Genomic DNA, 22,728 nt, shown 5'->3' with positions numbered 1-22,728 from the left:
CCTGGGAGCTTGGTAGGGATGCAGAGTCTCGGGTACCACCTCAGGATTGTAAAATTGGAATTCACATTTTAAGCAAGATCCCTGGGTGATTCATATATGTGTATTAAAATTTGAGAAGTACTATTCTGGAACATTAGCTTATACTTCGACTTAATTTTCTTGAACAAGAGAAAGGGAACATTTCTGAAGTTAGAACAACTAGACATCAAAAGAAGACCTTTGACAAAGCCAGACAAGCTAAAAAGTCCTTTTTCTTTCTTTCTTTCTTTCTTTTTTTAACTCACAATCACACAGAAAGATGAAAAAGATCTGAGGGACTTTTTTGTTTACTTTATTTATTCATTTATTTTAGAGATGGGGTCTTGCTATGTTACCTAGGCTGGAGTACAGTGGCTATTTGCAGGGGCGATCCTGCTCCTCCTCCTGCCTCCCTCCACTCCTCAGACACCTCTGCTGCTTCCTCATCCTTTATTCATCTGTTAGATATTTACTGAAGATCTTCAAGGCTCCGCTTCTCTGATCACTCTACTGTCTCCTCCTGGGTGCTTTCATTCACTCCTAAGTTTCCAAAGACATCTCTATGCCCAAAATCTATTTTCAGATCTTACCTCCATGCCAAGCTCCAGACATATGCATTCACCTTCCTACTTGGCTTCTCCTCTTGGGTTTTTCATGGGCATCCCTAACTCCTACTAAGTTCTTCCTCCTAAATAACTCAAATTATCCCATTGCACCACCCCCACATCCCCCATGCTAGGCTAAGCCACCCCCATCTCCCCTTTGAAGACCACATTGCTTCTAAGCTGGTCTCTCTGCCTGGTCTCCCAAACCCACTCCAATTCTTCCTCCATTCAGAAGCCAAAGTGCTCTTCTTAAATTGCCAATCTGGCCATGCGCCAGGAAGGCACTTGGAAGTGGAAGGCACTTCCACTGCCTTCACGGGCATCCCAAATAAAATCAAGCATCTCTGCCATGCCTTGAAAGTCTCTGCCAAGCCCAGCCTTTCTTCCAGACACAGTCCCCACTATCTCTCTTGCTCCAAACCTGGTCTTCTCCCTCTCTGCAGCCAACTTTCCCTTGCCCTTGTGCATTCTGACCTGTCTGGCAGTTTAGTGGGTGCAGCTGATGCCCCTTGGCTCACCTCTCCTGAAGGGGTATCCCACTGGAGGGGCAACACCAGCAGCTGGGAGTGTTGTCCATTCAGGGAAGGCAGCCACACACCCCCTCAGAGAATTGCCTTGGGACAAACTAGAGTCACCTCTGCAACAGGTGACAGTCAGGCAGATCTCACTGCCCAAGATGGGTGACAAAAGGCCGGTCACCTCCCCGAGAGGTGGAACTGTTCCTCGGACAGTTGAAATTCCCCATCCCCCCTTGCCCTGCCACCACTGTGGGATGGAGCGCAAGCCGAGACCACCTCCTTCTCTGCTTCTCCCTGCCGCCCCATCCTGCTTCTCTCCCTGCCTTGCAGGTCCTTTCCAATTGCCACCCCAAGAGATCCCCACCTCAGGTTCCACTTGCAGGGCACCCAACCAAGATGTATCCTCCAGGTCATGCCTGGCTGAGCCCCCAGAGCACTATCCAGTCAGCACTCTGCCATTTTCCTTCCTAACAGTTGGCATGGGCGTGCTTAATACTTGTCTGTGTTATCTGTCTAACATGCATTTCACTGTACACTCCATAAGGGCAGGGCCGTGTCTATTTCACTCCCACCGTGTTCCTAGCACCCCCTAGCACGTAGTAGGTACACAAAACTACAAACTGAAAGAAGGAAGAAAGGAAGGTCCCGGTGTGGCCTCTTTCTTATTTGATGGAGGGCTCTGAGTCTAAATGGCTTTGGAGGTTGGCAGCCATGAGTGCCATGGCTTGGGCTCTCTGCCCTCCAGCAAGCAGCTCTGAGACCGTGTGGGCAGAGGCTGTGTGGCATGCCCGCCTGGATGGCGGCCGTCCACCACCTCTCTCTTCTCCTCACTCAGAGGCAGCAGCTGGAGCTGCTCCACCAGTGACCGTGAGCAACCCTGGAAGCTGCACTGTCAACAGCCTGTCACAGTGAATCCACCCAGGCCACTGCCTCCCCGCAGAGCTGCCTGCTGAACCAGCCTCAGCCTCTCGGGGCCTCTCCCAGCAGCGCTCACAGGCTGGCATCAGGAAGGCCCAGGCCTGCTTTTACTGCCAAAAGGGGCACCTGTTGCAGCTGCTGGGGGCCTGCGCTCAGGGAATGCCACCTCCCCCGCCACCGGGACAGAGGGCAGGAATCCCCGTGGAGTAACCAGTAGAACCAACTCTTTCCCTCCCGCCATCTGCCCCTTTACACTTGAGAAGGCCTGCGCTGTGCCAGGAGTGTCTCACTCCCTGCTTTTGCTAACCCTCATGCCAACCACACAGGCTGCCCAGAGCTGGTTCTGCCCATTCCTCAGAGGAGAAAACTGAGGTTCAGACAAAGGAAGGCAGGAGAAGAAGTGAGTAGCCCAAGGACTCTCTGTCTTGGGAGTTCCCCATCCTGCCTCAGTGCAGCATAAGGGGGCTTTGAGGAGCATGGCCAAGCAGAGGCAAGGGGCTCAGAAGCCCTGATGTTCAAAGCTTTGAGTCTGTCCAGATCATAGGTCAGCATCCAGCAGCGCTTTTTCATTTGTTGGCTCTAGGGGATCACTGTAAAGGGTCCCTAGAGGGTGTCCCAAAACCAAGGCCACTGTTTCACCCAGCCCTCATTCCACCTGACCAACAGAGGTCACAGCCTACCTCAGGGTCTGGTGGCCAGGACATTGGCTGTGTCCCAGCATGCCCTCTCCACTGGAGCACCAAAGCCTGCAGGCACCATGGGCAACAACTCCTCGGCAGAGACGCGGGTCTGTAGAGGGTCCACCTCCAAGCTGAGCTGGGCAGAGATTTCCTGGGCACGCCACACCCCCCAGTGGCCGGCCTTTCTCGGTGCCTTCTCCACAGACTCTCCCGGAGGCCTCCAGTCACCTTGTGTCTCCACCAGCAAGGGGAGGAAGGAGGCAGAGAATTATAATCACAACACAGTACTCATGATGCATTCATTTGTCCAACAAATACTTCTCCAGGGCCTGTGCCGAGCCCAGCTCTGTGCTAAGTGCGGCGGACACAGCCATGAGTGAGGCAGACCTAGTCCCTAACCTTGGGGACCTGGGAGGCCAGTGGACAGATGGCGGACATGCACACAGATAGGGAACAGATATTCAACATGATGTTGGATGCTGTAGGTGCAATGGAGAGAAAGCAGGCATTGCACAGGCTGAGGGAAGAGGGGAAGGGCTGCTGGTCCAGAAGCTTCTCTGAGGCGGTCACAGGGGAGACCAAGGCAATATAAGGGGTGGTGGGGGGAGGGCAGGAGGGAGGATGGGGCAGGGGGATGGGGCTGGAGAGAGAATGAGACCCTGAAAGCCAGAGTGCAGATTTGGCTTTGACTCAGAGTGAGAGTTTTGAGCAAGAGAGTGACACTACCTGAACTATGTCTTTAAAGATGACAAATATTTAAGTTAGTATTAGCAGCTGATATTTATTGAGCACTTACCATCTACCAGGGCATTACTCTCGGTGCTCTGACTGCATTATCTTCTTTCATCCTTATAACCACCCTGTTTCAGCAGCACACCCAATGACCTCACTCTGGTTCCACGGTTCAGAGGGGACAGCCCTTTAGGACATGCCAAGGTCGCAGAGCTGGTAAGCATGACCTCAGGACTCAAGTCAGCTCTGTCTCACTCACTGCAGAGCTGTTGGGCTTCCCAATTGCTATCTGATCTTGACACGCTGGCAATGGAGACCCCGGGAGGGCGCTGGAACATGGAGACAGGTGGTCAATCCCAGCTGTGTGGCTTTGGGTGGTCCCTGCCCTTACAGAACCCCAGACATACTCTCTGTAAAATGGGCAAATATATCCTTTTTCCAGAGTGGCAGGGAGGATACTGAGCTCAGGATCCAGGCAGGTGGTGGATGCAGAACAGGTGCCAACAGGGTTCTATCAGTTATTCTGCCCTAGAGTTTTGGGGGCTGGCTTCTAGGGGTCTAGGGATACACACACGAGGCTTGAGCCACCCTGGGAAAAGAAGGCAACTACTCTGCCTCCTCGATGGAGGAAACCAGGCTGCAAGGGCACTGACAGAGGCTGGCAGAGCAGATGTAGGACACCAGGTAGGACTAACCAAAGTACAGAGCTCATCTGGTCCTCTCCCCAAAATCATCCACTTCCTCTTCTGTCAGCAAACACACAGGAGCAGAGTGGCTCCATCTCCTCCAGCAGTGCAGCTTGTTGTTGCCAAGAAACCTCCCCTTCACTGCCCAGTTCAGGATCATCCCCCTACCCAGGTATCCCAAAACCTGAAGTCTCACCGTTAGAGAGCTATTCCATTGAGTTAAGCAGTTGTGCCTTACTGGGCAAGTTCTTGTATATTTAGTTCCACGGGACTCACAAAAATCCATAGAGAGAGAATAACAATTATTTCCATTCTTTACCTTTTTCCTTTTTTCTTTTTTTTTATTGAATAGAGATGGGGTTTCTCCATGTTGCCCAGGCTGGACTCAAACTCCTGCACTCAAACAATCTTCTCACCTGGATATCCCAAAGTGCTGGGATTACAGGTGTGAGCCAGCATGCCTGGCCTATTTCCATTCCTTAAATTATCTTCTGATCTTTTTCAGTGCATAAATATGCATCTAGGAGTACATACATCTTCTCTGGAATTTGTTTTTATTTAACATGATTCCAAACATGCAGAAGCATCATTGAAGAGGCTGTAGCCCTTTTCTAAGAAAATGTGGCATAGTGGTTAGAAGGTACGGTTTGGAAGTAGGCAGACACGGATTGAAATTCCAGGTGGGCAAGGTGCATGACCTTGCAGAAGCCACCGGACTTCTCCAGGCCTCAGTTTCCTCACCTGTGGAATAGGGATAACAGCACTCCTCCCACTAGGCCAGAATACGGATACAAAGGGATGCTGTGTGCAACACCTTAACCAAATGCCCTGCACAGGCAACTGCCCAATTAACAATAGCTATTGTTATGGTCTGTTTAGTCCTTCTTATTGAGATATGCACATGCTTAGAAAGTTTCCCTGCTTGAAATGATATTTGTATAAGCCATGTATTGCTATGAAACAAATTACCCCAACACATAGTGGCTTAAGTAAACACACATAAATTACCTCCCAGTTTCTGTGGTGGAGAAGTCCAGGCACAGCTTAACTAGGTCCTCTGCTTCTGAGTCCCTCATAGGGCTGTGATCAGGATGTCAGCTAGGGCTGAGGTCTCATCTGAATGCTCCACTGAGGAAGGATCCACTTGGAAGCTCAGAGGGTTGCTGGCAGGATTCAATCCTTCAAGGCCTGTTGGACTGAAAGCCTCAGTTATAGCCAGATGTTGACTAGGGGCCAGCCTTAGCTCTTTGCCACATGGGCTTCTCCAGCATGAGAGTTTGCTTCATCAAAACATACAAGCCAAGAAGGCAACAAAGACAGTCAGCAAGCAAGACCGAAGTCTTACGTATCCTCATCACACGAGTGATGTCCATCATCTTTGCCATATTCTATTCCTCTGAAGCCAGTCTCCAGGCCACTTCACACTCACTGGGAGGATGTGAATGCCAGCAGGCAGAAATCTCTGGGGGAGCCTGCCCGACCCAGGACTGTGCAGCTCAATTAGCATTTTCTGGTGCCTTCAAGGTGCCAAGCATGGCATTAGTGCTGGGAATTTTAAAGTAGATGAGTTTGGGCTTCCACCTTCCAGGAACTTTTTCTGGGAGGTGTTTTCTGCTTTGTACTCTTACTCACTTTGCATTGCTGTGACCACTTTGTGACCTATGTAGAATCACTCTTGAAAGAAAAAGGAAATTAATAACTTGATAGTGTGAAAGAGTTCGCCAGACCTTTTTTTCCTCTGAAGGGCACTTGGAGAGTAGCAGTCATTGTGCCAGCTGCTGTAAGTACCAAGGAGGTCCCCAGGGTGATGAGCTCAACCCACAGGTTGAGCCTGGAGCAAGGCAATACCACAACAGAGGCCAGACCCACAGTGGGAGTTGGCATAGTGGTTCTTCTCAAAGCAAAATAAGTTATAGACAATGGCCAAAAAGCTGAAAGCAAGCTTTGCCCTATGCTTAGGGGGCCTTGGTGGCTTGATTTCAGAGCAGCAGAGGGTCTCTTCCCCAACACAACCCTTCTTCCCACACCCTGATGTCTACCTCATGGACACCAGAGAGGCTTGCTACAGGGAAATAATAGACACACACTTTTAGCTTTCATGAAAAAGCAACTCTCTTCATTAGAAGAACCTCATCTTCCCTCGCTAACCATAGAAGTCTGGCAGGGGCTGCCAATCACAGGTTCCACTTCTCTTGGCCACAGGGGTCGGAGGGTAGATTTGGTATCCAGGCTCAATCAATCTCCCATCCCCTGTCCCATAAAACATGTAACACAAGCCAATCTAATCAGAGTCATTCCCTGGGATTGTTTTCCAGGTGAAGGTCACAGGAAGAGATCTTTCTCCCAGTTGGTCAGGACACTATACAGCAGAGGCCTTGGAAGCAGATGGTGGTCACATTTATAGCCATATAGGAAAGAAGGGGGAAGATGGAGACCAATATACAGAGAAGCGAGAGAGAGCCAGCAGCATGCCAGCCAACAGCATTACATCCTTGAGTCCTGTCTTCCTTCAGGAAAGCTTTATTCTTGCCCTTTCTAGACATGTGAACCAACAAATTCCTTTTTACATGCTTTAAATAATTCAAATTGGGTTTCTATCACCTGCCAACAAGAGGGTCCTAAACTATAAGCCTATCATTTCACCATTGAAGTTCAAGATAAAGCTACAAATCCTCCTGGGAGAGGTGATTCATGGGTCCAAATTCTTATTAAAGTATAAATGACTGAGATAGACTCTTTCTTGAGAGGAGGCTGTAATTATGAGCTTATCTGAAAACAGACAAAGCACCATACAGCTAGAAGTAAGGAGAGTGAAGACATCTGGAAACCTTCACCTATCATCTCATAAGATTTTTTTAAGATTAGAATCTGCAGTCACCAGTGTGCTGGGTTTGGCACCCAGTATGGGGTTCGGTCAGTATTGTAAAAGAGAAGAAACAGAAGCAAGGGAAAGTGGAAAGAAAGGAAGAGTAGGAGAAGGAGGAAGATTAAAAAAAGAAGAGAAAAAAGAGGGAAGGAGATAGGGAGAGGAGAAGGAAGGGAGACGAGGGAGGAAGAAAAGAGAAGGAAGGCTTGAAGGTAGTAAGGAGGGAAGGAAGGAGGGAGGAAGGAAGGGAAAGGGAAAGAAAGAGAGGGAGGGAGGAGAAAGAAGGAAGGGAGGGAAAGGGAAGGGAGGAAGAGACACAGAGACTAGACAGACTGAGGCGAGTGGGAGGAAGAAACCCAAGATACTGAGCGCCGGCCCCGCCCGGGCTCCGCCCCCAGCCCCGACTCCGCCCCCGGCCCTTGGGCTGCAGCGCCACCTCCGGTCGCCAGGGGCCGCCACCCGCAGTCTCCGGCACCCGGCGCGCGCGGCGGGCCCTCTTTCCCGCCTCTGCGCCCGCCACTCATCGCTCCGCCGCAGCTCTCGGGCTCCGGCAGGGTCTCGCGCGCCGCCTTCTCGAGAGGGGCCTCGCGCCGCTCGGCGCGCGCCGCCTCCCTGCCTCGCGGCGCGGGGTCTCGTGGGCCCCGCTCCCGCCCTCCGCTCGCCTGGCCCGGACCGGAAGCGGCGCCGCACGGCCTGGGCCTGGCGAGGGGGGCGGGCATCGGGGCCCGGTCGGACATGGGCAAGAAGCACAAGAAGCACAAGTCGGACAAACATCTCTACGAGGGTGAGGAGTGGGCCAGGGTGCGGGCGGCGGCTCTGCGGGGCTTCTACTCTTTCCCAGTGGCTCAGGGGCGGCCCTTCCCTCCCACGTCAGGCTCAGGCCCGCGAAGGGGGCGCGTCCCGCCCGAGGCCGCGCTGTCCCCTGTGCCCCGGCGGCATTCGAACCCAGGTCCCCGTGGTCCGGTGGGTCTCTGGTGGGGAGCTGTGAGGCGTCCCGGGAAGCCTGGCAGCGTTCGGGGCGGGCGGCGCCTCCCGCCCGGGCCGGGGTCGGTCATTCAACAGGTGCTTCTCGGGGCGCCCAAAGCCGCCTCGGCCTTGTAGTGCCTTCGCGCTCTGCATTCTTGGCACTCCCTGGAGAGCCGCTACTTTAATCCGCGCGCCTTCCTTTCTTTTCTTTTCTTTTTTTAAGAGTATGTAGAGAAGCCTTTGAAGCTCGTCCTCAAAGTAGGAGGAAACGAAGTCACCGAACTCTCCACGGGAAGCTCGGGACACGACTCCAGCCTCTTCGAAGACAAAAACGATCATGACAAACACAAGGACAGAAAGCGGAAAAAGAGAAAGAAAGGAGAGAAGCAGGTTCCAGGGGAAGAAAAGGGGAGAAAACGGAGAAGAGTTAAGGTACACAGGTGGTTGCATTACTTCAGCTGTGCGGACGGCACTGCCTCCTCCAGCTGCCAGCCTCACGGTTTTCTTTGTATCTGGGGAAACTGAAACGCTGGTTAAATCTGGTTCGCTTGAGGAGGAGCAAACAGAAGAGAAACATGAATCATCTCCGAGTTTCAGCATATCGTTTTTGAAATACTCTTAAGGCGATTGTACTTGCACATCAGGTGAGGAAGCAGCTAAGTCCAGATTTTCAGGAGCTGCTTCAGAGAATGCTTTTTCCATCTAGGCAGGGTAAAAAGTCATGCTCAAGAAAGCTTCAGTGTTTGAGGTTTGTCAAAAATAGTCATTTCAGACGTGAATGGGACCTACTGGGGTTTAAATTATGTTCTGAAAGAAATATAATGCCAGATCTATAATGAACAACTGGATCTTTTAAAACAGTGTTGTAGTCTGTTGAAGAGAAAATTTGGTCAGAAACCTGTAATGGAGATTGATATTCTTGATCATATGCATTTAACAGAAAAGAGTGAGTAGCTGCAGTCTTGATTTGAAAGCTGGGCAAAATAATAATTAATGACTGGGCACGGTAGCTCACGCTTGTAATCCCAACATTTTGGGATGTCCAGGTGGGAGGATTGCTTGAGGCTAGAAGTTTGAGACCAGCCTTAGCAACATAGCAAGGACCTGTCTCTACAAAATAAACTACAAAAATTTCCAGAGCCCGATGATGTGCACCTGTGTCCCAGGTATCACTTGAGCCCAGGAGTTTGAGGTGACAGTGAGGTATGATCACACTACTGCACTCCAGCCTGGGCAATAAAGCTAGACTCTGTCTCTAATAATAACAACATTGTTATTACTGTTGCTAACTTTGCAAATTTAACCTGCCACTGAGTGTAATGAATCAGTTACTGTATTGTGAAGGTAGATTTTCTATAGATTAGTTATATAATTTTTCTCATGTTTATATATACAGCAGGAATTTTCTATTCCATGTGATTAAACACATTGATAAGTCACCAAGTCTTTGAGGTCTTATTTTGGGGATTTCTTAAGTCTATTGCTTCCCTTTTGTCCCAGTTTTTATTAGCTTTGGTTAGGCTGTAACAACATATAGGACTAATGTTTTCTTTTTTATATTATAAAATCCGTATCTGCATTTGATTTTTTAAAAGTAGTTTATGTGGTACAGAAGTACACAACATGGAAAAAGTTTTCCTCACCCCAGTCCTATTATAGACTCCCTCTTCAGAGATAACCAGTTGTTTTTTTAAATTAATTTTTCTTAGTAGTAAAGTAATTTGTGAAGATGGTTTTTAAAAGTCAAGAGTACTACACAGTTTTTTGACACAAAAACAAGCAGCTGCTCCACTCTCGAGTTACACTTCCTACACTTTTTAGGTATTTTTCCTTTCCTACTTATCTCCATTTCTAAATATCGGTTTATATTGCTACTTACTGATTCAGCAGTTTATGTCTTCTACCGACATCATGTTATGGAATATGAGAATTCAGTTTCCCTTGCTCACGGTATAGGCACATCACAATTATTGGTTAAATCAATATTAAAGTGATTGTAGACAAATACAGTATGCAAATATAGATCTGATCTTGACCAGTTAGTTTATTGCTTTCATGTTTTTGGTTATTGCTTAATAATTCTTCCCAAACTCTAGGATTTATGAAACTCATTTGAGTTCTTTACTTCCTTTTTTTTTTTTTCCCCTGGAGACATTTATCTTACCGCTCTCTTGTCTCCTGGAGGCTAGATTAGTTGCTCTTGAGGCCTCATGGGACTCCTTTCACCTGCTTCCTGGATCCCATGCCTTCCTCTTTCTTGATTCATCCCCTTGTTCTGGTGGATTCTTAACTCTAGAAACTTCCTAAGAAATCATACACAGGAGGTAGATTTTATAAGTCCAAACGTTTGAAAATCTATATTCTAATCTCACACAGTTTGATGGTTTGACTTGATGTGGGATTTTAGATTGAAAATTATTTTCTTTCAGACTTCTTAAGGCATTGCTTTGATGTTTCCTGGCTTCCAAATTTGCTGTTGAGAAGTCTGTTGCCATTCTGATTCTTGGTCCTTTGCATATGACTAGTATTTGCTAACTTGAACTTTTTAGGATCTTCCCTCTTATCTTCAGTGTTCTAATATTTCACAGTGAATACTTGTGCCTTCAGTTCAGAGCTGTTTGCTTGAAGTATTCTTGTGTTCATTTTCTTCCTCCATTTTTTCTTTTCTTGTTTTCTGGAACTCCTGCCCTTTAGATATTAGACTCCTGAACCGATCCTTCTAATTTTATGTTTTTCCTCATGTTTTTTTCTTGGGGGGCAGTGTGTGTCTATGTATGTGTATGTTCTTTCTTCAAGGACCATCCCTAAAATTTATGACTTTGTGGATTTATTTCCCATCTTGTACCTTGAATTTCCAAGATTTTTTTTTCTTGTTCTCTAATTGTTCTTTTTAAAATAGCACTCTGTTCTTGGTGTTAAATGCGGTATATTCTTTTCTATCTCTGAGGATATTAATTGAAATTTTTTCATTTTTTTTCTCCTAAGTTTTCTTTTGCTTCCTGCCCTGTCTCTTTCTCCCCCAAGTTCTTCAATTTATTTGTCTGTCTCTGTTTTCTGTTGAAAGCATCCTTTAGTTGTCTGTTGAGCTTTTGAAGTCTGTACAAAGCTGAGTAAATGCTTTGTACCTAGACAGAGTTTGTCAGTTGATGGAATTTATTGTAGAATGACTAACAGGGACTTGGTCATTTTTGGTGGCATGACTCTTAAAACGTTAGTTTTTCTTTCCTAAATGTTCAGTCTTACATTTTCCCATGTTATGTAAAAAATAAAATAACAGCTCATAAAAATGCTCTTGATATCTGATCTAGTCATACACAAGAGGATAGTTAAGTAAAACTAAGATGCAATAGTTAGAATTATGTGTAGGCTGTTAACTTGATTAAATGATTTATAATAGTTACTGAAGTATTTCTAAAATCACATTAGAGGAAATAATTATATATATACCTGTTATGATTGTAACACTGAAAAATCTGCACATATATTTTACAAATAACTGCTACTTATCAGGCACATAGTACATGCTGGGTTCTGAACCGAGCACTCGATGTATGTCATCCTGCTTTACTCCCTACTGTAATCCTGTGAGACTGGTGTTATCATCTCTCTATTTTGTTGGATTGTGGTACAGTACACATAGCTTTTTATTGAAATAGCTCAGGCGAGTGATCTCAATTCCTTTATTGAAAGTCACTTGCTGTTCTGAAGAACATAGTCCTAACCCAAATTATGTCTTAACAGCTTTGTAGGTCAACTTCAGGTTTAGTTGCTGAAAGAAGATGGGCCAGTCACATTGCTTAGGGATGTTGTCAGAATAAAATCAGAAAGGTAGTCATTAAAACATCTTTTTACTCAAAAGTATTAACACATATAGGTGTTATTATTTATAAGGCTAAAATTAAGGAAGACTTTAATGAAAATTGCAGTAAATTCCAGTAAATGCCTATTTTATTAAAGTACTATCTATACGAAGTCCAACAGGGGAGGCACAGTCATAAAAACTAACATTCACGTGTTTAATATCTGCCAGGCACTATTCTAAATTATTGTGTATATTTACTGTTTTAATCCTTATAAATAATTCTGTGAGGTGGGTGCTGTTAGTATCTCCTTGTATTGCTGACTTGACTGAGCCAGAGTATGAGGTAGCTTTTACCTAGAGAGGAGCAGTGACTGTAATTGTGTTTAGCAAAATGAGAATTCTGGCAAAACGCAGTTCATTGACTTGTACCATCTGTCACACCTGGGATCCCCGGGCTGCTGTGGTTTATCTGGCTTGGCAGAAAACGCTCCTCCTTTCTCAGTGTTGGTCCGTGTGTGTCCCTCCTGAGGTAGTCATCTCAACCCCAGAAGCCCTTTCCAAGGAAGGAGGAACTCTGAAAAGGGGCCTGTGAGTAGCATTGCTTCTTTGATAGAAGGGCTATTCATTTGTTTTTTTATTCAACAAATATTTACCTGACACCTGTTATCTGGCCAGACTCTGCTGGGCACCAATGATTAAGACAGACAGACAGACAGACAGATAGATACACTAAAATAAAATCCTGCAGGAGCCGAAAGTTGGGCTCGAGAATCAGACACAAATGTATAAATAAACCTCACGGCCTGGTAAATCCTAAGAGAGGTTTGAATAAAGTGTTCCAGGAGTCCAGGGAAAGGTGTGCCGCGTTCTGCCATGGGAAGCCAGGGGAGAGCATCATAGAGGTAAAGGCTAACCTGTGTAGCAAATGCAGCTGCAAGGTAATGAAACATCTTTTATTGTATTCTAAAATCAGCTGTTAAAAGGGAACTCTAAATTGTTTTGCATATTGGAAGCATCATTTGAATATATGTATTTGTATATATCCTCCAAAAGTAGCCAGCCTGAAGGACAGTACTTATTACTAAGGACTTCAGCTATTAATTTGTGTGCTTTTGTGCTCCTATTTCATGCTATCTCCTATAATTAATACTTCTGCAAATACTTAGAAAGTATTATGTGTTCGGCATTGTTGAGCTTGTAGGTACAGAGCTGAATAAGACAAGGACCCCTGTCCACAGGGAGCTCCTGTAGAATAAGCAAATGTCATTTGTTGAGTGAATAATGTAGTTCAGTGAGTGTTAAATCCTAATAATCTGAGCAAAGATTTGCTTTAAAAGCATTAACTCACAAATTAATTAAATCACTTGCCAGCAAGTCATGGACAAATTAGAATCGAGTCAGAAATAAGTAAAATGTGTGTATAGTTAGGGAAATAGACCCTGTTCCTTTCTCCTGCCTCAGATCTTCATGCACACAGGATATTTTCTCTGCCTGGAATGCTGTTTCTACACACCCACGTCCACCCCCAGACTGGCTGGATTCTTTCTTCTTCAGATCTCAGCTCAGATGTTACTTCCTCATGGAAACCTTCCCACACTTTTTGAGTCTAAATTATTTTCACTCAAAAGTTACTCTGTCCTTGAAATCTGTTTTGGTTGTTTTTTGTTGTTTTTAAGACTAGTCAAGTGAAGCAGTTGGAGTGAGGAAGGAACAAAGAAATCTGTAGCTTGTTGCGATCAATTAGTTGTAAACATGATTGTTTTTTTAAATGAGTTGTTTAATGCATATCTCTACTCTTTCATTGTGAGCTCCATCCGAGCAGGGCTGTATATATTTTCTCTTTCACTATATATCCACACAGTAAAGCCTCATTTATTTATTGAATGAATGAGTGTCCATCATGTGCTAAGTAATGTGCCAAAACTTCATTTCAACTATCACATTTAATCCTTAAATTAGTCCTATGAGGTATGTATTATTGTATCTATTTTAAATATTAGAAAATTAGACTCCAAAAAATTGTATAGTTTATCCATGATGCCATAACTAATTATATAGTTTATCCATGATATCATAGCTTTGCCACCTACTAGTGACGAGGTCAGAATTTGAACCCACTTTATAAACTGTAACGTAAACTCTTCTTCCTTAACTACCTAAAGTTAAATGGCACTAATATTTTTACATAGTTTTCTATATGTGATTAACAGAATTTACTATCTATTAACCAAAACTATGTTAACTTATGGTTTTATATAACTGTGTTCCTTTAGTAAGTGACATTCACAACAGGATTTTAAACATACTCTGAATTATGAAAAAGAAAATGTGAAGGTTGGAATCAGAATTTTAGGTGGAGAGAGACCTGTAGAGAGCAAAGCCTTACGTTGTACAGATGGGAAACTGAGACTAAAACAGTGCAGTAAGTTGTTCAAAGTCATATACTGGTGAACTAGAAGCTAGATCTCCTGATTCTCCATCTGGACATAACATGCCACAATATCACTATTCAGTTTAGGGTGGTTTCCAAGTATATGTTTTTATATCTTTTTTTCTTTTGGCCTCCCTAGCCCCGAAGGCTTTTTGCTTTACTGAATAATAAAGTGGTTACTGTAGACCAGGATAACTAGGTAACGATACTAGGTAAGAGTAATACAGAAATATATCCTCCTTTGGTACTTTTTCCACTTTGCTGGTTCATGATTAACCATCTCATCGACTCTGCAAATAACAGTTAAATCTCCATCTTGCATGTGGGAAAGAGGTCTAATGAGAGTAAATGAATTGCCTAAGGTCACAGAGTCGTTTTTACTTTATTTATTTTTTTGAGACAGGGTCAGGCTCTGTTGCCCAGGCTAGGGTGCAGTGGTGTAGTCTCGACTTACTGCAAACTCCACCTCCTGGGCTCAAGCCATCTTCCCACATAGCTGGGACTACAGGTGCACACCAACATTCCTGGCTAGTTTTTGTATTTTTTGTAGAGGCAGGGTTTCACCATGTTGCCTAGGCTCTCCTTGAACTCCTAAGCTCAAGTGATCCACCAGCCTTGGCCTCCCAAAGTTATGGTATGACAGGAGTGAGCCACCGCGTCCAGCCAACAGAGTGTTTTAAGGATGAAGCTGAACTCCTAGAGCATACATTAGCAAGCCGGCTGACAGTTTTTGTAAATAAAGTTTTATTGAAACACAACCAAATTTATTTACATATTATCTGTTGTTGTTTTCATACTACAACATATACTATAATACAAAAACAGAGTTTAGTAGTTGTGACAGACCTTGTGGACCACCTAAATATTTATAGTTTGGCCATTTTTGGTTTTTGTTTTGAGTTGTTTTTGACACAGTCTCGTTTTGTCACCCAGGCTGGAGTGCAGTGGCACAATCTCAGCCCACTGCAACCTCTACTTCACAGGTTGAAGTGATTCTCCTGCCTCAGCCTCCCACATAGCTGGAATTATAGGCCCACACCACCAGCCACAGCTGATTTTGTATTTTTAGTAAAAATGGAGTTTTGCCATGTTGTCCAGGCTGGTCTCAAACTCTGGCCTCAAGTGATATACCTGCCTCAACCTCCCAGAGTGCTGGAATTACAGACATGAGCCACTGCGCTTGGCCCATTTTGGTTGTTTACCAAAAAGTTTGCTGGCCCCGGCTCTAGACTCTTAGCACTGGGACTAGTTTTTTCTTCCTGGGAGAATGCATACTGCCTCTCAAGCTGTCCTTTCTTTACAGGTCACATTTCATAGGAAGGAATCTGTATCTCTGGGGCTCATATTCCGTAGAACAGATGTTCTAAACTTGCCAGTCTACCAAAGATCCATACCAGGTTTTCTGGACAAAGGATTTAAAATTTTCCAAGGTTAAGAATTACTGCAACAGAATATGTTGTGAGGTGATAAAAAGAAATACATTAATCAACTAACAGTGGTAACTAGGATCAAGTGCATGAGTAGAGTTTATAACACTGTTCTCTGGAGCTTTTAAAACAATAATATATTCTGTATTAGGTGCTTTGGATTCCGAAAATAGAGTGCAAAGCTTTAGATCAGTGATTCTCAAAGTGTGGTCCCTTTGAGTAACACCCACATGGCCTGGAAACTTGTTAGAAAGTACAGATTCTCAGGCTCTACCGCATACTCGCAGGATCAGTAATTTTGGGGACAAGGCCCAACCATCTGTGTTTTTAATGACACCTTTCAGGTGATTCTAATGCACACAAAAGCTTGAGAACCACAAGAGGACCTCAGAATTTTTGTTTCTTGCAAAATCCTAAATAATGCTGGTGCTGCCAGCCTGGGGACCATGATTTGAGAACCACTGTTCTAGATTCTAGAATAAGAAAATATGGCATAGGCCAAGAAAATAGCTTTCTGGGTCTGTAAGATCCTTCTGAGAATCTTGATTTTGAGCTTGAAATGGGCATTGTTGGACAATTTTACTTCAAAATCTAAATTGTAAAAATGCAGAGTACACAGAATAATAAAACCATCTGATACCAACCATCCAGCTTTAGCAGATCTCAACATTTAGCCGTGTGTGTGTGTGTGTGTGTGTGTGTGTGTGTGTGTGTGTTTTTTCCCTAAGGAGAGAGCAGACAGAGACGAAATTCCCCTTGTATTTTTTCAGAGTCCCATTTCTCTCTTCTAACACAGAGAATCATTACCCTGAATTTGGTGCATATCACATGCATGTTTTTATGATTACAAGTTATGCATAAAGCTTACACATTTTCATACTTACCTTGTAACAGATAATTCTTCTGCAGCATTTTCTCCAATATTGTTTCTGAATGTTATTCATGTTAATACAATTTTAGCTCATTTACTTTACCTATTATGTAAATATGACATAATTTATTAACCCATTTGCCTTTTAATAGGTGTTGGATTATTCCTATTTTTTACTATTTGAAACAATGCTGCAATAATCTTGTACAAGTCTCCATGTATACTGTAGGACAGGAGATTTCTCTGGTATATGCACAGAGTAGTAGCTGAGAACTGGAGAAAGTCTTTGCTAGCTTTGCTACATGTTGCTAATTGCTCTGCTAAGGATTGTGCCTATTAATTCACCCAATTGCAAGGTATGAGAATCCCATTTCTCTACATTTTTATCAAAACAACATTTTCAGACATTTTTAATTTTGCCAAAGAGAGGTGAAATACCTTCTTGTTTTTAAATCTAATTGCCCAAGTTCTAGGGAGCTTGAGCTAGTTCTCATGTTCTTAACATTTCACGTTTCTTATTCTGTGAGTTACCTGTAGTATCACTTACCTGTTTCCCTTTTGGATTTTTTTGCCTTTTTGCATAGATTTATTGATATTCTTCATGGAATCTTAATGTTTTATAAGTTGTGTTTCAAATACTTTATCTCAGTCTGTTATTAGATTTTTAACTTGGTTCATGGATTTTGTTGAGGTATCAAAATTTATCAACTTAATACCAAATTTATCAAGTTTTTCCTTTAAGATTTATTCTTTTTGTATCTTATTTAAGAAAGTCTTTTTCTACTCCTGGGTCTTAAAGATGCTTTACTTTTATATGAAGTTCTGAAGCTTTGCTTTGTACATTTAAGTTTTTATCTGGAATTGACATTTGTGTATGGCATGAAGTAAAGCTCTAATTCTGTTTTCTCTTTTCAGGTAACCAGTTGTCTCAGTACCACCCTTTTGTCATTTACTTATAATGTCTCCTCTGTGATATACTAAGATTAATCTGTGTACATGGGTCTGTTTTTGGGCTCTGATCTCTTCTGTTGGTTTTTGTGTCTGTCCCTGTGTCAGTCCCACATTGTCTTATTATCACTTTATGCAAATAATATCTGGTAAGACATATCATCTTATTCTGACCTTTTTCAAAGCTATTCTGTTCTTAATCATTCACTCTTCATGGTAAATTAATACAATTTACTTATAAAATTCCATGTAAAGTTTTGATTATTAATAAGAGAGTATTAACTCTTTGAATTCATGAATGTGGTATATCTCCTTTATTCAGGTCTCTGTGACCTTCAGTAAGGTTTCACAGTTTTTCCGAAAAGGTTTTGGGTATCTTTTATTAGATTTATTCCTGCATGCACTGTATTGCTTTTTTGGGTAGTAGTATTTTTCTAACTGGTTATTTCTGGCATAGAGATGCACTTTTGTTTTCCTTTGTGAATATGTGCTCTCCTTTTCCAGTAGATGGCAGTAAAATACATTGAGTTCGTTATTAAGAATATTTTGTTTGCAATAATGTCTTTTTACCCCTTAAAATTAAAATTATTTGTGTATTTAAAGATACTGGTTCTGAAATATTTCTAAATTAGCTCCCTTTGTTCCATTTAGGAGGATAAAAAGAAGCGAGATCGAGACCGTGTGGAGAATGACACAGAAAAAGACCTCCAGTGTCATGCCCCTGTGAGATTAGACTTGCCCCCTGAGAAGCCTCTCACAAGCTCTTTAGCCAAACAAGAAGGTTGGAATAACTGTGAATTAACTATCCTGAATGAGGAGGCTGAAATTGTTAGAGCTCAGGAAAGTAGTGGGGTTTTAGCTTCTAAGTTGGAGCTTTGTGATTTAATTTTTAATTTTTTTTTTCTCTCATACTGCATAGGAGCTGTAAATTGGCTTCAATTTTTGAACTGATACTCTCAAACTTGAGTATATTTTTAAGAGAAATGGAATTTCTGTATGAGATCTTTAATAATGGTTGTAGAAAAATGATTTAGTAAATAGTACTGTCTAGAATACTCCTTTTTAAAACACCCTTTCCCTTTTTTCTTTGCTTTAGAAGTAGAACAGACACCTCTTCAAGAAGCTTTGAATCAACTGATGAGACAATTGCAGAGGCAAGTGTTTTTCCAATATTTTTATAACATAGAAATTAAAATGGCAAATGTATAGGATCCAAACCACATTTGTGCCTAACTCCAGGCATACTTGATTTTAAAGTGAATGATAAGTATTTTGCCTGGCAGTAGAAGTACTCCAAGAGGCTAACTTTTAGATATTCTAAATTTGGTATGTTTCCCTGGCAACTTGAAGGGCATTACATAATACTTTTAATGAGAAATTTCTCTGTCTCTAAAGTAATTTCTGATGTTAAAACTTTAGGAATGAACAATACAGATATTTCCACTTTGCTAATAGATAGATATACTTTCTTTGTATTTGTACAATGCTTATCATGCCATGAATGTTAAGCAATTATTAAGTATGGGAGAAAAAATAAAATACCCAAAATAGGAATCATGGCTTTATTTTAAAAGCATAAATTTGTTCAAAAAGTTCAGTGCCTAAGCCAGTGTTGAGTTCTTAAAAGTGAAAAGAATAACTCAGTCTTTATTAAAATATTTTTTCGATAACTCTCTTTACTTAGAGTTTAAATTTTCAGCTCAAAGATATTTACATTATTTCCAAAGGGTTTATGGTTGTAGATCATACATTCTTACAGTGGACTTTCTTTCATTGTATTGAACTTAAGTCAACTCAGAACACATTGTAAGTAATTTTTCTCTAGTATAATCTGTATTCAATGCCTGTTCAGGTTTTTAGTTAAGATCAGAAGTTAGCTAAGTACAATAGTTCACACCTGTAATCCCGGCACGTTGGCAGGCTGAGGCGGGAGGATCACTTAAGGCCAGGACCAGCCTGGGCAACATAGTGAGACCCCATCTCTACAAAAAAATAAAAATTATCCTGGTGTGGTTGTACACACCTGTAGTCCCAGCTACTCCAGAGACTGAGGTAGGAGGATCACTTGAGCCCAAAGGGGTTGAGTCTGCAGTGATAGTTGTGATAGCACCATTGCTCTCCAGCCTAGGCAACATAATTAGATCTTTTCTCAAAAAAAAAAAAAAAACTGGCCGGGCATGGTGGCTCACACTTGTAATCCCAGCACTTTGGGAGCCCAAGGCAGGTGGATCACGAAGTCGAGAGATTGAGACCATCCTGGCCAACATGGTAAAACCCCATCTCTATTAAAAATACAAAAAATTAGCTGGGCATAGTGGAGCACCTATAGTCCCAACTGCTCAGGAGGTAGAGGCAGGGGTTACAGTGAGCCAAGATCATGCCACTGCACTGCAGCCTTGCGACAGAGTGAGACTCCATCTCAAAAAAAAAACCGACTAGTCTCTCTTCATTTTTGGTGTTTGCATTTAAATAACTCATTCATTACTTGTCCAAAAAGTGAATAAGTATTGGTTATTCCATCACAGTATACAAGGTGTGACTATAAAATGTCCTGGCTGCCTTATAGTTTTTCTGGCAACGTAAGATTAGAATGTAGGTTAATGATGTCATCTTAAAAGAAATCACTTCATTCTCAAAAGTAGACATGCAAATGGCCAACAGGTATTTGAAAAACTGCTCAACATCACTAATAATTAGAGAAATGCAAGTCAAAATCACCAGGAGACATCACCTCATCCCAATTAGAGTGGCTCTTATCAAAAGACAAAGAAAAAATGCTGGCAAGAATGTGGTAGAGAAAGAAAAATTGTATATATTGTTGGTGGGAATGTAAATTAGTATTGCCATTATGGACAACAGTGTGGAGGTTCGTCAAAAAATTAAAAACGGAACTACCATATGACCCAGCAATTCAACTACTGATTATATATCCAAAGGAAATGAAATCAGTATGTCCAGGAGATGTCTGTACTCTCGTGTTAATTGCAGCACTATTTACAGTAGCCAAGATGGCGAATCAATCTAAGTGCCCATCACTGGATGAATGCATTTTTTAAAATGTGGTATATATACCCAATGGAATATTGTTCCACCATTAAAAAGAATGAAGTGCTATGATGTATAACAACATGGATGAACCTAGAGGACATCATGTTAAATGACATAAGCCAAACACAGAAGAACAAATATTGCACAATCCTTTTGTAGTTTGTAAGTGTAATGATTGGGTTTTCATGTTCCTCTGTGATGTATACCGCCCCTCAGACCTTGCTACAACATCAGCGCATGACGTATCTGATGGGAAGACAAAAAAAGTGGGGTGAGGGGACAAATATCACATCATCTCAGTCATGTGGGATCTTAAAAAGTTGATTTCATAGAAGTAGAGAGTAGAACAGTGGTTACCAGAAGCAGCGGGGAGAGGTAGAGGTTGATCAGTAGGTACAGAATTACAGTTAGTTAGGAGGAGTAAGCTCTGGTGTTCTGTTGCACAGTAAGGCGACAATAGTCCACAACCATTATATACTTCAGAATAGCTAAAAGAAAGGATTTTGAATATTCTTATCTCAAAGAAATAACAAGTGTTTGAGGTGATAAATATGCTAATTACTCTGATTTGATCATTACACAGTGATATCAAAGTATCATTGTATATATGTACATCAGTATATATGTGTTGAAACATCACACTGTACCCTCTAAGTATGTGCAATTATATGTCAATTAGAAACAAAACCTTAATGAAAAAAACTTCAGAAAGTATTTCTTAGTCTAAACACATTAGCATTGTTCAAAATGTTTTGGGAATTAGAACCCAGAGCCATGCTGTTTTGATTAGTTTTAGTGATTGGATGATTCCTCATTTTTACCAGGAGCTAAGCCTGATTAAAAAAAAAACTAGTTGATCAAGTTTGATAATGGTATTTTTGGTCAGAACTATGTGGGGCTCTGTATTAAAATGACTGACCTAGGCATTAGATAATTTCCTCCAAAGGGTAGCTGCAGGAGGCAACCCAGAGATGAATGCTGCTGTTACAGTAACTCCTGTGGACAGCACACATTTTGATGTATAGGTCTTGACTAGGTATTTATAAATGAGGATACCATCACTTTGATGGCTTTTGTGTGATGATTTGATAGAAAATATGTCAAGTGCCTACCACTGGGACTAGCAACATGGTAAATGCATTTTAAAATTTGTTGTTAAATTTTTTTTTTTTTTTTTTTTTTTTGAGACAGAGTCTTGCTCTGTCACCAGGCTCGAATGCAGTGGGGCAATCTTGGCTCACTGTAACCTCCACCTCCCGAATTCAAGCGATTCTCCTGCCTTAGCCTCCCGAGTAGGTGGGACTACAGGCACATGCCATCACACAAAGCTAATTTCTGTATTTTTAGTAGAGATGGGGTTTCACCATGTTGGCCAGGATGGTCTTGATCTCTTGACCTCATGATCCACCCACTTGGCCTCCCAAAGTGCTGGGATTACAGGTGTGAGCCACCATGCTCAGCCAAACCAATTTTTAAACCTTTTGTTGTTGTTGTTGTTGTTGTTGTTGTTTTTATATGGAGTTAGAAAACTTTTGGTATACCAGATTTCCAGAGGGGGGAAATATCAGCATAATGATTTAATCATATAAAGTACTGATTCTCAGCCCTGACCATACTGGAAATAAAAATGCCAAATAGTCAAATCCCAGTGTGGCACTCAACTGTGGACCTTCTTCCTCGAGATTCTGATACAACAAGTCTAGGGTGAGTCTTCCTTCCACTTCTTCCCCCAATTGGAATTTTTTTAACCCTCCTGTGTGATTCTAATATACAGCCAGAGTTGAGAATCTGTGATGAAAAGCACTGGTTTTCAAATTTGGGTTTTTGATTTGGGGGTTTTTTTGGTCCAGTCCTGTCTTGGCACATATTTGGGGGTATTAAGAGGACCTTTTTAATGTCGGTTTTTTTTTAGCATCCCCCACATATACGTGATAGAAGTTATATCCGATGATGATCCAATAGACATACATGGACTAGAAATACAAGCCTATTAGAAATTAATATGGAGAATTGTAGATGTTTGTTCATAGTTATTATTTTGGCCTTTTCCCCTTTGGTTGATTAAAAATATGCGGTACTAATCTCCCAAAGGTTAAAACATTGGTCAGTTAGTTGAGGTTATTTTGCTTCATTTTTTCCTAGGTAGGAGGGGCTATTAATGAGGCTGAATATTTTAAAAGAAAGACTCTCCATTCTAAGGGTACATTACAAC

At 42.4% G+C, this 22,728-nt stretch overlaps 1 protein-coding gene and 1 non-coding gene across 5 annotated transcripts in view; both read left to right on the top strand.

Annotated features, from left to right (window-relative positions):
* The first annotated feature begins 7,545 nt into the window (after positions 1-7,545).
* The window catches only part of BRD7 (bromodomain containing 7), a 40,720-nt gene continuing 25,537 nt past the window's right edge, over positions 7,546-22,728 (top strand). For all 4 annotated transcript variants that reach the window (XM_008985850.5, XM_008985849.5, XM_008985847.5 and 1 more), the window contains exons 1-4: positions 7,546-7,807; positions 8,213-8,421; positions 18,120-18,249; positions 18,565-18,622. In XM_008985850.5, coding sequence (XP_008984098.4) covers positions 7,759-7,807; positions 8,213-8,421; positions 18,120-18,249; positions 18,565-18,622 — 446 coding nt within the window. In that variant the 5' untranslated portion in view covers positions 7,546-7,758. The remainder of the gene's footprint in view (positions 7,808-8,212; positions 8,422-18,119; positions 18,250-18,564; positions 18,623-22,728) is intronic.
* Positions 20,664-20,768, top strand: LOC118149814 (small nucleolar RNA U13). The gene has a single exon (XR_004737528.3). It is a non-coding gene; the product is annotated as a small nucleolar RNA U13 (small nucleolar RNA).

This window comes from Callithrix jacchus, chromosome 20 (genome assembly GCF_049354715.1).
Source record: "Callithrix jacchus isolate 240 chromosome 20, calJac240_pri, whole genome shotgun sequence".
NCBI classification, from domain to species: domain Eukaryota; kingdom Metazoa; phylum Chordata; class Mammalia; order Primates; family Cebidae; genus Callithrix; species Callithrix jacchus.
The sequence above is the reverse complement of the archived record's forward strand: the minus strand, read 5'-3'. Positions and strand labels throughout refer to the sequence as shown.